Here is a 12,651-nt window from a genome sequence, read left to right on the forward strand (position 1 = left end):
TACCTGACAGCCTAGACCAGGCCTGGGTAATTCCAGTCCTCAGGGGCCTGATTGGTGTCATGCTTTCCCCCCATCACTAGCAAACCCAGCTGATTTAAACTAATTGCATTCTAAACTGAATATCATGATTAGTTGATTATTGGAGTCAGGTGTGTTAGCTGGGGCTAGGGCAAAAGTGTGACACCAATCAGGCCCCCGAGGACTGGAGTTTCCCAGGCCTGCCCTAGACCCACTTCAATTTGCATACCGCCCCAATAGATCCACAGATGATGCAATCGCCATTGCACTGCATACTGCCCTATCCCATCTGGACAAGAGGAATACCTATGTAAGAATGCTGTTCATTGATTATAGCTCAGCCTTCAACACCAAGCTCAACCCTCCAAGCTCATCATTAAGTTTGGGGCCTTGGGTACCCTTACGAACTTTTACAGATGTACAATTGAGAGCATCCTGTCGGGCTGTATCACCACCTGGTACAGCAACTGCACCACCCGCAACCGCAGTTCTCTCCAGAGGATTGAGAGTTTTTTTTTTAAATGGTGTAATTTTACCCCCTTTTTCATGATCTTGTCTCATCGCTGCAACTCCCCAACGGGCTCGGGAGAGGCAAAGATCAAGTCATCCGTCCTCCGAAACATGACCCGCCAAGCCACACTTCTTAACACCCTCTCGCTTAACCCAGAAGCCAGCTGCACCAATGTGTCAAAGGAAACACTGCTCAACTGAAGACCGAAGTCAAACTGCAGGCGCCCGGCCCGCCACAAGGAGTCGCTAGAGCGCGATGAGCCAAGTAAAGCACCCCCGGCCAAACCCTCCCCTAACTCGGACAACCAATTGTGCGCCTCCCTATGAGACTCCTGGTCACAGCCGGTTGTGACACAATCTGGGATTGAACCCCAGGCTTTAGTGACACCGCAAGACTGCGATGCAGTGCCTGAGTCCGCTGCGCCACTTGGGATGCCCAATATTCTACCTTTATTCGTATGAGTACCCGATATGTTTTTAGGTTAAGACCTACTGCATAAAAGTATCATGGACACTATTTAACTTGGAAAATCCCAGATCACAGCCAAATTTCGTAGTGTATTTTGGTGATGTTATGGTGAGATTATTATTCACTAAGAATAGAGAACATTTAAATGAATTTTACTATTAACTATACCCTTTGTACTCGACTTAAAGTTATTACAGTACTTCAAACAACCATGCTGATGAAGCTGGAAACAATAATCGAGAACCAAGTGGAACTACTGGCAATTCAGCGACAGCTGCTAGCCGCTGGAGCGCAAGACCTGCAAAATGGAGTCCTGCATAGACCTTGTAGGACCAAGGAGAAGTTAAGGGACCTTGCAAGAGTCTGGAGGAGGCCACCACAAGACATAAAGAGATGGTATATATCTTAATCTTTGAAAATGTTCCAAGAACTTCCCACAGCAATCTGTTGTAAATCACAGTATTCAGGATGATGGGATAACTGCCTCTCAATTTTGTCTGTCATTTTAGATCCATTACTTCCATTCCCTGGTGGGAAGGGACCTCAACACCATCGTGGGCAAGGTCCTCTACAAATTTCCTACCAATGACGTCCTCAAACACTACAGCTTGAGAGAAAGGAGAGAGAAGCGTTTTTTTTCACAGGACCTGGTGATTGGCGGGTTAATAACCAGTAGATTCAATACTAACCTAAACTGAGTGTACAAAACATTAAGAACACCTCCCTAATATTAAGCTGAACCCTCCCCCCCAACCCCTTTTGCCCTCAGGACAGCCTCAATCCATCAGGGCATGAACTCTACAAGGCGTCGAAAGCTATCCACATAGATTCTGGTCCATCTTTCCACAGGGATGCTGGTCCATGTTGACTCCAATGCTTCTTTCCCACAGTTGTATCACATTGGCTCGATGTCCTTTGGGTGGGGGACTATTCTTGATACAAACAGGAAACTGTTGAGCGTGGAAAAACCCAGCGTTGCAGTTCCTGACACAAACCGGTGTACCTAGCATCTACTACCATACCCTGTTCAAAGACACTTACATTTTTTGTCTTGCCCATTCACCCTCTGAATGGCACACGTACACAATCCATGTCTCAAGGCTTAAACATCCTTCTTTAACCCATCTCCTCCCCTTCATCTACACTGATTCGAGTGATATCAATAAAACACTGAAATATCACAGGATTCAGACCCTTTAAGTACTTTGTTGAAGCACCTTTGGCAGCAATTACAGCCTTGAGTCTTCTTGGGTATGACGCTACAAGCTTGGCACACCTGTATTTGGGGAGTTCTCACGTTCTTCTCTGCAGATCCCCTCAAGCTCTGTCAGGTTGGACGGGGAGTGTTGCTGCACAGCTATTTTCACGTCTCTCCAGAGATGTTCGATCGGGTTCAAGTCCGGGCTCTGGCTGGGCCATTCAAGGATTTCAGAGACTTGTCCCAAAGCCACTCCTGCGTTTTCTTGGCTGTGTGCTTAGGGTCGTTGTCCTGTTGGAAGGTGAACCTTTGCCTCAGTCTGAGGTCCTGTGTGCTCTGGAGCAGTTTTTCATCAAGGATATCTCTGTACTTTGCTACGTTCATCTTTGCCTCAATCCTGACTAGTCTCACAGTCCCTGCAGCTGAAAAACATCCCCACTGCATGACGCTGCTACCATGATGCTTCACTGTAGGGATGGTGCCAGGTTTCCTCCAGACATGGTGCTTGGCATTCAGGCCAAAAATAATCTTGTTTCTCATGGTCTGAGAGTCTTTTGGTGCCTTTTGGAAAAGTGGGCTGTCATGTGCCTTTTACTGAGGCGTGGCTTCAGTCTGGCCACTCTACCATAAAGGCCCAATTGGTGGAGTGCTGCAGAGATGATTGTCCTTCTGGAAGGTTCTCCCATCTCCACAGAGGAACTCTAGAGCTCTGTCAGAGTGACCATCGGGTTCTTGGTCACCTCCCTGACCAAGGCCCTTCTCCCCCGATTGCTCAGTTTGGCCGGGCTGCCAACTCTAGGAAGAGTCTTGGTGGTTCCAAACTTCTTCCATTTAAGAATGATGGAGGCCATTGTGTTCTTGGGGAAGTTCAATGTTGCAGAAATGTTTTGGTACTCTTCCCCAGATCTGTGCCTCGACACAATCCTGTCTCAGTGCTCTACGGACAATTCCTTTGACCTCATGGCTTGGTTTTTGCTCTGACATGCACTGTCAACTGTGGGACCTTATATAGACAGGTGTGTGCCTTTCCAAATCATGTCCAATAAATTGAATTTTACCTAATGCTCAAACTCTTTTGATAATATATTGGATTGTTTTATATACTTTTATGGTTTTAAACCATTTGTAATTGTATCAAGGGAAAGGTTAAGTTGTTACACAAGGTAATAGCAGGTAGTAGTGCCTTACATAATTTCATTTTTATTTGCAAGCTTCTTTCTCCTTCCTTTTATCTTGTGAATAAAATATTTTAAACATCAAACATTCTTTTTCATATGTAAACTAAATAATTTGAATTTGACTGTCCGTTATGTTTGATACAGAAGTTATTCATAAGGACTGGGCTGGAATCAGATTACACCACCCAAATCCACACCAACACAATGAAGGGATTAAAAACACAGCAGACTGGATCATTGTGGCCAATATCCTGAATCTCCAGCAGAGGTCCCCGTTGTATCGCTAAAACACTCCCAAACATGATAATGGAGGAAGGCTCTCTGGTCTTGCAATGTGGTCTCAGGTCATTTCATATTATTCTGTACGTAAAGCCATTAGTATGATCTATTTACTATGATCTGTTATGTTTGGTATGGTATGTATTAATTTGTGGATGTCCATCATCCATTTCGTATGATATGTTATGAATTACAATTCGTATATGTTTGAATTGTAATTCGTACAATTTGTTAGGGATTTGAAAAAGTAAACTATGTTACGAATAGGAAAAAATTATGATACGTTATGAATTCCAATTTGTTGTGGCTAACGTTAGCTAGGTGACTAACGCTAACATTAGCTAGCGCTAATCTAATCAAATCAAATTTATTGGTCACATACATGGTTAGCAGATGTTAATGCGAGTGTAGCGAAATGCTTGTGCTTCTAGTTCTGGCCGTGCAGTAATATCTAACATGTACTCTAACAATTTCACAACTACCTTATACACACAAGTGTAAAGGAATGAATAAGAATATGTACATATAAATATATGGATGAGCGATGGCTGTGCGGCATAGGCAAGATGCAGTAGATGGTATAGAGTACAGTATATACATGAGATGAGTAATCTAGGGTATGTAAACATTATTAAAGTGGCATTGTTTAAAGTGACTAGTGATACATTTATTACATCCAATTTTTAATCATTAAAGTGGCTAGAGATTTGAGTCAGTATGTTGGCAGCAGCCACTCAATGTTAGTGATGGCTGTTTAACAGTCTGATGGCCTTGAGATAGAAGCTCTTTTTCACTCTCTCGGTCCCAGCTTTGAAGCACCTGCACTGACCTTGCCTTCTGGATGTTAGCGGGGTGAACAGGCAGTGGCTCGGGTGGTTGTTGTCTTTGATGATCTTTTTGGCCTTCCTGTGACATCGGGTGGTGTAGGTGTCCTGGAGGGCAGGTATTTTGCCCCCGGTGATGCGTTGTGTAGACCTCACTACCCTCTGGAGAGCCTTACGGTTGTGGGCGGAGCAGCTGCCGTACCAGGCGGTGATACAGCCCGACAGGATGCTCTCGATTGTGCATCTGTAAAAGTTGTGAGTGTTTTCGGGGGCATGCCAAATTGCTTCAGCCTCCTGAGGTTGAAGAGGCGCTGTTGCGCCTTCTTCACCACGCTGTCTGTGTGGGTGGACCATTTCAGTTTGTCTGTGATGTGTATGCTGAGGAACTTAAAACGTTCCACATTCTCCACTACTGCCCCGTCAATGTGGATAGAGGGGTGCTCCCTCTGCTGTTTCCTGAAGTCCACGATCATCTCCTTTGTTTTGTTGACACCACACTCCAGGGGCCCTCACCTCCTCCCTGTAGGCCGTCTCGTCGTTGTTGGTAATGAAGCCTACCACTGTAGTGTCATCTGCAAACTTGATGATTGAGTTGGAGGTGTGCATGGCCACGCAGTCATGGGTGAACAGGGAGTACAGGAGAGGACTGAGAACGCACCCTTGTGGGGTCTCAGTGTTGAGGATTCGCGGGTGGAGATGTTGTTACCTACCCTCACCACCTAGGGGCGGCCCAGTCCTAGAAAGTCCAGGACCCAGTTGCACAGGGCAGGGTTCAGACCCAGGGTCTCGAGCTTAATGATGAGTTTGGAGGGTACTATGGTGTTAAATGCTGAGCTGTAATCGATGAACAGCATTCTTACATAGGTATTCCTCTTGTCCAGATGGGTTAGGGCAGTGTACAGTGTGATTGCGATTGCGTCGTATGTGGACCTATTGGGGCAGTAAGCAAATTGGAGTGGGTCTAGGGTGTCAGGTAGGGTGGAGGTGATATGACACTTGACTAGTCTCTCAAAGCACTTCATGATGACGAAAGTGGGGCGATAGTCATTTAGCTCAGTTACCTTAGCTTTCTTGGGAACAGGAACAATGGTGGACCTCTTGAAGTATGTGGGAACAGCAGACTGGGATAGGGATGGATTGAATATGTCCGTAAACACACCAGCCAGCTGGTCTGCGCATGCTCTGAGGACGCGGCTATGGATGCCGTCTGGGCTGGCAGCCTTGAGAGGGTTAACACATTTAAATGTTTTACTCACGTTGGCTGCAGTGAAGGAGAGCCCACAGGTTTTGGTAGCGGGCCGTGTCAGTGGCACTGTATTGTCCTCAAAGCGAGCAAAGAAGTTGTTTAGGTTGTCTGGGAGCAAGACGTCGGTGTTCACGACAGGGCTGGTTTTCTTTTTGTAATCCATGATTGACTGTAGACCCTGCCACATATGTCTCGTGTCTGAGCCGTTGAATTGCAACTCTACTTTGTCTCTATACTGACGCTTAGCTTGTTTGATTGCCTTGCGGAGGGAATAGCTACACTGTTTGTATTCGGTCATGTTTCCAGTCGCCTTGCCCTGATTAAAAGCAGTGGTTCGCGCTTTCAGTTTTGCGTAAATGCTGCCATCAATCCACGGTTTCTGGTTGGGGAAAGTTTTAATTGTCACCGTGGGTACAATATCCCCAATGCACTTGCTAATAAACTCACTCACCGAATCAGCGTATACATCAATGTTGTTGTCTGGGGCTATCCGGAACATATCCCAGTTCACGTGATCAAAGCAGTCTTGAAGCGTGGAATCATATTGGTCGGACCAGCGTTGAACAGACCTGAGCACAGGGTTTCCTGTTATAGTTTCTGTCTATAGTCTGGGAGCAACAACATGGAGTCTTGGTCAGATTTGCCAAAAGGATGGCGAGAGAGGGCTTTGTATGCGTCGCGGAAGTTAGAGTAGCAATGATCCAGATCGCACATTCGATATGCTGATAAAATTTAGGGAGCCTTGTTTTCAGATTAGCCTGGTTAAAATCCCCAGCTACAATAAATGCAGCCTCAGGATATGTGGTTTCCAGTTTACATAGAGTCCAATGAAGTTCTTTCAGGGCCATCGAGGTGTCTGCTTGGGGGGGATATACACGGCTGTGATTATAATCAAAGAAAATTCTCATGGTAGATAATGCAGTCGGCATTTGATTGTAAGGAATTCTAGGTCAGGTGAACAGAAGGACTTGAGTTCCTGTATGTTGTTATTATCACACTACGTCTCGTTAATCATAAGGCATACATCCCCGCCCTTCTTCTTACCAGAGTGATGTCGAGTGAGCCATGTTTCCGTGAAACAGAGAATGTTACAATCTCTGATGTCTCTCTGGAAGGCAACCCTTGCTCGAATTTCGTCTACCTTGTTGTCAAGAGACAACCTTTGGCTTGCTAGTAATTTGCTTTATACGCCCCCACCCACCCCAAGGGTAGCTAGATGTTTGCTTCATACACCCACCCACCCCGACCAACCACGCTCCTTTCGTTTTTACTTAAGTAACCTTCTAACTTATGTAACCATACCAAACGTGACATATAATAATTTGAGTATCCCGGATTTACATTAACTATGTTATGTCTAGTCTATGAGACCAGTCTGAGTCTAGTGTTTATACATGTGCTCTCCACAGGGCTGACCGACACGCCAACATTTGGTTAACCATGAAAACGGCTATAATTCTTAATCCTAATTAAGCAATGCATAGGCTATAATTTAACAAAATGTCCATCGTACCACCTGCTGCAGTTCAAAACTCTGCCATCTTGTCAGTTCCACATGGTTTCTGAATGAGCCACGTTGTATGTACGATATCATTTTGAGAACACTGGATACATAACTGTGGTGGCGTTAATTCTAATTTTCCCGGTGGCATAGGGACAGTAGGCCTAGATCAATGACGTTTCCAAAATATTGGGGGAAAAACAGCGTCCATCAAGCGGAAACCAATTAAATCTCTTGTTTTAGGGCGAGCCTCCGTAACCTTAGCCAACCAAACAGCCGGAATTGGATCCTTGCCTCCGAGCGTACAGAAATGCAGTCATGTGATGGGCTCATAAAGAATGCCAACATGGAGCCTTGGCAATGACGGGATCCCTCTCTGCAACAATAACACGACAGACAAAAACTTCGAGGACGGTGTATTTCGAAAGCTCTTAATATATTTCATGATTATAGACGGTAAGTTCGCCATTACTAATGTTAGTTGTTCTTTTCGTTTGCGCTGGATGCTTAGATTTGTATTTATAGAACCCTCCGAACTTGAGACTCGTGAATTCCTGTCTGGCTGTTGCAGTCAGGTGGCTTGCCATGCGCCTCGCCTGCCCATGCGCTGAGTTTAAACACAGTTGAAGTTTTAAATAATACTGTTTGCTGACGTCGAATAACGTTTCTCGATTGTATAACATGATTCACTTTGGTGTAATTACGCATTTATTACAGTCCTGCACCATGTTGTTTAGCGCCCGAGACACATATGGGCGTCATGTGGGAAGTGTTTACGCTGGATGCGTCATTGTGCACAATGTATCCATTTAATTATCCCGCGTGTAGCTTTATTGTTATGATCGTCGAATTAATGAAATCAAATGACACATTAGGTTTATTATGTTTAATTTGATGATAGGTATATTTGCTCTGTTTTAGCACATGTGTTTAGGCCTTAATCCCATTCGGATTAGATGTTTGGCCTAATCATTTGTTGATTGTTAGCTTTCAGCCTATTATTACCTAGCTCTGGAGAACCCAATGGGGGTATACACATTTTACAGCCGGCCCCACTTTTGGGTTCTCAGCTGATGGTATGGACCATTTACATTTACATTTAAGTCATTTAGCAGACGCTCTTATCCAGAGCGACTTACAAATTGGAACCACAGCTGGCTCCATGTGAACTACAATTCCAACACTGTCTAAACTCATATACGCTTCACTTGCAGTATGGTTTTGGAAACCTTTGGAATTTAACGTTAGTATAAGCTAGAAAGAATCTTTCAAATCCAAAAGATACACTTTTATGCTGTTTTCACACACCACCTTGGCTCTCACCTTGCACTCGCATTTCCATTGGACCATTCCACATGTCCACTGTTCCTTCAAATACAGCTAGGTGCAACTTTCCTAAACAGCATATCAGTATTAAATATTGCATTCTTATTCATATTTAACCGTTCACATTTTTAACTGCGCTATCCCTCACATTTTCTGTGCAGGTGTAGTGAGAAGCGTGGTTCTCTGCTCATCTCTCCTGTGTATCTGGACTGTATCAATGGTGTCGTTAAGCAGCAGAGCGCTGGTCTCTGATAATGACCTCTTTAGGGAAAGTGTTAGTCTGGTGTCCCTGGAGCTTGAGGAGGGAGAGGGCAGTGAGGGGAGGAGCGAGGGGGATAGCTTTGCCTCCGGTTACAGCCCAGATGCCGGGGACATGGGTGCTCGGCTCAGCTTCAGCCCTGGAGAGGAGGAAGAGGAGGAGGATGATTTTACCCCCATAGAGCGGGATAGGGAGAAGCGAGAAGAAGGCATGCTGCAGGACCCCAGGCTGCCTGACTTCAGCCCCCGCCTGCCCTCGCCCTTCTCTCCCACCCTTGAGGACATCGAGGAGTTCCTCAGGGAGAAGATGGAGCTGGTGAGAGAGGGGGTTCTCTTCTCTAGTGAACCCATGGAGGAGCCCGCTCCCTCCCCTTCCAGCTCCATGGAACAACCTCTCTCCTCCCCAGGGGGACATAGTGACCCAGGGACCAGCGCTGCCCTGTCACCCCCCACCCCACAAACCCCCAACATCCCTCACACCCACAGCCCAGCAGCCCCGTGCCCCTCCCCATCCCCTTCCACCCCCTCAATGCTCCTGGGAGCACCCTTGGTACTCCAGGTCCAGTCGCTGCCGCTGGCCCAGCCTCTCCCCCAGACAGGCTCTCCTCCTGGGGCGTCCAGTGGGCTGAGATTGGCCCACCTGGTCTTGGGGCTCCACGGAGGGCAGAACTTTACCTTGCTTGCCTCACAGGTGCCCTCTGCCCCAGCCACCCTTCTCAACGTAGCCAGCATGGACGCCGGAGTTCCAGACCAGAAGTACGTGAAGATTGCCCCTCTACCGATCACTGTGAGGATTGCCGGGGGGCTTGCTGGGGCAACGGTGGTTGGGGGTCACAGTGGAGGGGCCGTGGTGAAAGCCGTGGCCCCACATAAGGTGAACAGACCCCCTCCTACAGAGACGCTGAGGGTGCACAAGTGTTCTCATCCAGGCTGTGAGAAGATGTACACCAAGAGCAGCCATCTGAAGGCCCACTTCCGCAGACACACCGGAGAGAAGCCCTACACCTGCAGCTGGCCTGACTGTGGCTGGAGGTGGGTTATATCATAACAATGCTAGTCAACATGCAGGAAACAGGAAGCTTAGGTTTGTTTAGCTCATTATCATATAGGCTAGTTATTAACATGTGATAGGATAATAAAACAGAGAGAAGAAAGCCTGTAATGACTGGTTCAAAATGAAGTGTGTATAATGATGACAGTAGAAAAAATGCTCTATACCCCTTGTTAGGATGTTGACACAGTATTCCGCTGTAATTATTTTGCAAAGCTTAGCATAAAGAAAAATAATATCTGTCTGTGGAGGTAGGGAGAAGAGCTTTTATAAGACAATATAGAGGCTCTGCAAATATGAGATATTACAACACACGAACAGTTTCTAATATCCCTATAAGCAACTGCAGTGAGCTTCCTAAGGAACGGGTTAGGGTTATTGAGGTAGTTAGAGGATGTGAAAGGATATGCTTATAATGTTGTTTTTACACTGAGTGTACAAAACATTAGAGACACCTGATCTTACCATGACATAGACTGACCAGGTTAATCTAGGTGAAAGCTATGATCCCTTATTTATGTCAATTGTTAAATCCACTTCAATCAGTGTAGATGAAGGGGAGGAGACGGGTTAAAGAAGGATTTTCAAGCCTTGAGACATGGATTGTGTATGTGTGCCATTTGGGGTGAATGGGCAATACAAAAGATTTATGTACCTTTGAACATGGTATTTTAGTAGCTGCCAGGCGCACCAGTTTGAGTGTGTCAAGAACTGCAACACTGCTGGATTTTTCACACTCAACAGTTTCCCGTGTGTATCAAGAATGGTCCACCACCCAAAGTACATCCAGCCAACTTGACACAACTGTGGGAAGCATTGGAGTCAACATCGGCCAGCATCCCTATGGAACGCTTTCAACACCTTGTGGAGTCCATGCCCCCAATGAACTAAGGCTGTTCTCAGGACATAAGGGGTGCAACTCAATATTAGGAAGGTGTTCCTAATGTTTTGTACACTCAGTGTATATTGTAAATACTGTTTGACCCACCATTTAGTGTTCCTATTTCCCTCAGAGTTGAGCCTGAGCACTAGTCTGGTGGCTATCAAACAGTGGGAATAACCGGCCTCCTGACACACTTAGCTGTAACCGACTGAATGTTTAACTCAAACATTTCCAATTCAGAGAAATGATCAAAACACCAACTTGTTTTATCGCAGGGCTTTGGGTGTTGACCTGTGCTCCTCTGTCTCTGTAGGTTCTCTCGTTCTGATGAGCTGTCTCGTCACCGGCGCTCCCACTCCGGGGTCAAGCCTTACGAGTGCTCTCTGTGTGAGAAGAAGTTTGCCCGCAGCGACCACCTCTCCAAACACACCAAGGTGCACCGCAGCCCCCGGCCTGGCAAAAACATCAGAACTACCGTCTGACCCAGCCAGCCCAGTCTGGATCCTGATGCCACCCACCCACCCTCACTCACCCTTAACCCTGTTACAGCACTTGACCAGGATGGCAGAATTATAAGAACCTGCATCCAGAATTCAGAGCAGCCTGGTCCCCTACCTTTACCCTGGCTGTGCCTGCCCAGCCCAACCCAGCTCAGTACAATCTCAACCCCACCACGGGCTGACAGACTCATGAGACTCATCCACCCAGCCCTTCCCCGGGGAGGCCTTGCCAGAGAGTCTGGGTCCTCATCAGGACTCTGGTGCTATAGAAGCAGTCCTGGGCCAGAACGTAGTGCAGGGTTTCCCAAACTTGGTTCTAGGGCCCTTCCTAGGTCGCCCGTTTTGGTTTTTGCCCAAGCACTACACAGCTGATTAAAATAATCAAAGCTTGATGATGAGTTGGTTAGTTTAATCAACTGTGTAGTAATAGGGCAATAACTAAAATGTTCAACCAGAGGGGCCCCCAGGACCCTGGAATAGGGCTCTGAATCTGATTCAGACCCTAACCGGCCTCTGCCACCTCCCCTCCCTCCTGCAACCGGAGCAGATGAGGGCTTGTCCTGGTGCTACACAGTGAACTAACAGGTAACGGCCATCTCAGGGATGTGATTGTTCAGCTTCAAGAAGAAGTTCAATTTATTTGAACCAAATCTGTATTTTGAATGTAAATGGTATGTTGTAAAAGTGCCCAGACACATGATACTGTGTCATTCTAAACTTTATCCGCAAAGTTATATTCAATTTTGTGCGACTGAAGCGGTTTCCCCTCTGCAGATGTGCTGCTTCTCTGTGTGGAAAAGTATTATGGGCTACACAATTATCGCTCGAGTCGCACACAAAATGGAATACAACGTGCGGATAAAGTTCTCAATGACACAATTTCATGTCTGAAACATCTAAAGACCGGCATCACTATACTGAGAGCGTTGCCGTTTCTAAAATGACGTATTTGGATGTTTTTGGAGCCTTTGTTCATGTTTCATTTGCGCCCCTGCAACTGCAGAACGAACATGAGGAAGTATATCGCTGGTGGTGTAAGTTTCTCAAAAACAATTGATTGTAAAAAAGTGTCTGGGTACTTCTATTACATGCTATTTACACTACAGTTCAGAAGTTTGGGGTCACTTAAATCTCCTTGTTATAGAAAGACAAGCACAGTTTTTGTCCATTTTAAAATAACATCAAATTGACCCGAAATACAGTGTAGACATTGTTAATGTTGTAAACGACTATTGTAGCTGGAAACGGCAGATTTTTTTTTTTAATGGAATATCTACATAGGTGTACAGAGGCCCATTATCAGCAACCATCACTCCTGTGTTCCAATGGCACGTTGTGTTAGCTAATCCAAGTTTATCATTTTAAAAGGCTAATTGATCATTAGAAAATCATTTTGCAATTATGTTAGCA

General features: G+C 45.9%; 1 protein-coding gene across 1 annotated transcript; it reads left to right on the plus strand.

The window, feature by feature from the left end:
• The first annotated feature begins 7,563 nt into the window (after positions 1-7,563).
• On the plus strand, positions 7,564-12,291 carry LOC115150646 (Krueppel-like factor 15). The gene is made up of 3 exons (XM_029694138.1): positions 7,564-7,679; positions 8,711-9,839; positions 11,055-12,291. The coding sequence occupies exons 1-3, from the start codon at positions 7,667-7,669 to the stop codon at positions 11,221-11,223; spliced, it is 1,311 nt and encodes a 436-aa protein (XP_029549998.1). The 5' UTR covers positions 7,564-7,666; the 3' UTR covers positions 11,224-12,291.
• Positions 12,292-12,651: the final 360 nt, after the last annotated feature.

Source organism: Salmo trutta, chromosome 16, assembly GCF_901001165.1.
Source record: "Salmo trutta chromosome 16, fSalTru1.1, whole genome shotgun sequence".
Taxonomy (NCBI): Eukaryota; Metazoa; Chordata; class Actinopteri; order Salmoniformes; family Salmonidae; genus Salmo; species Salmo trutta.

Bases quoted from the DNA above. Each gene is read 5' to 3' on its own strand.
- LOC115150646 (XM_029694138.1), top strand. The intron at 9,840-11,054 runs GTGGGTTATATC...CTGTCTCTGTAG, and splicing joins TGGCCTGACTGTGGCTGGAG to GTTCTCTCGTTCTGATGAGC.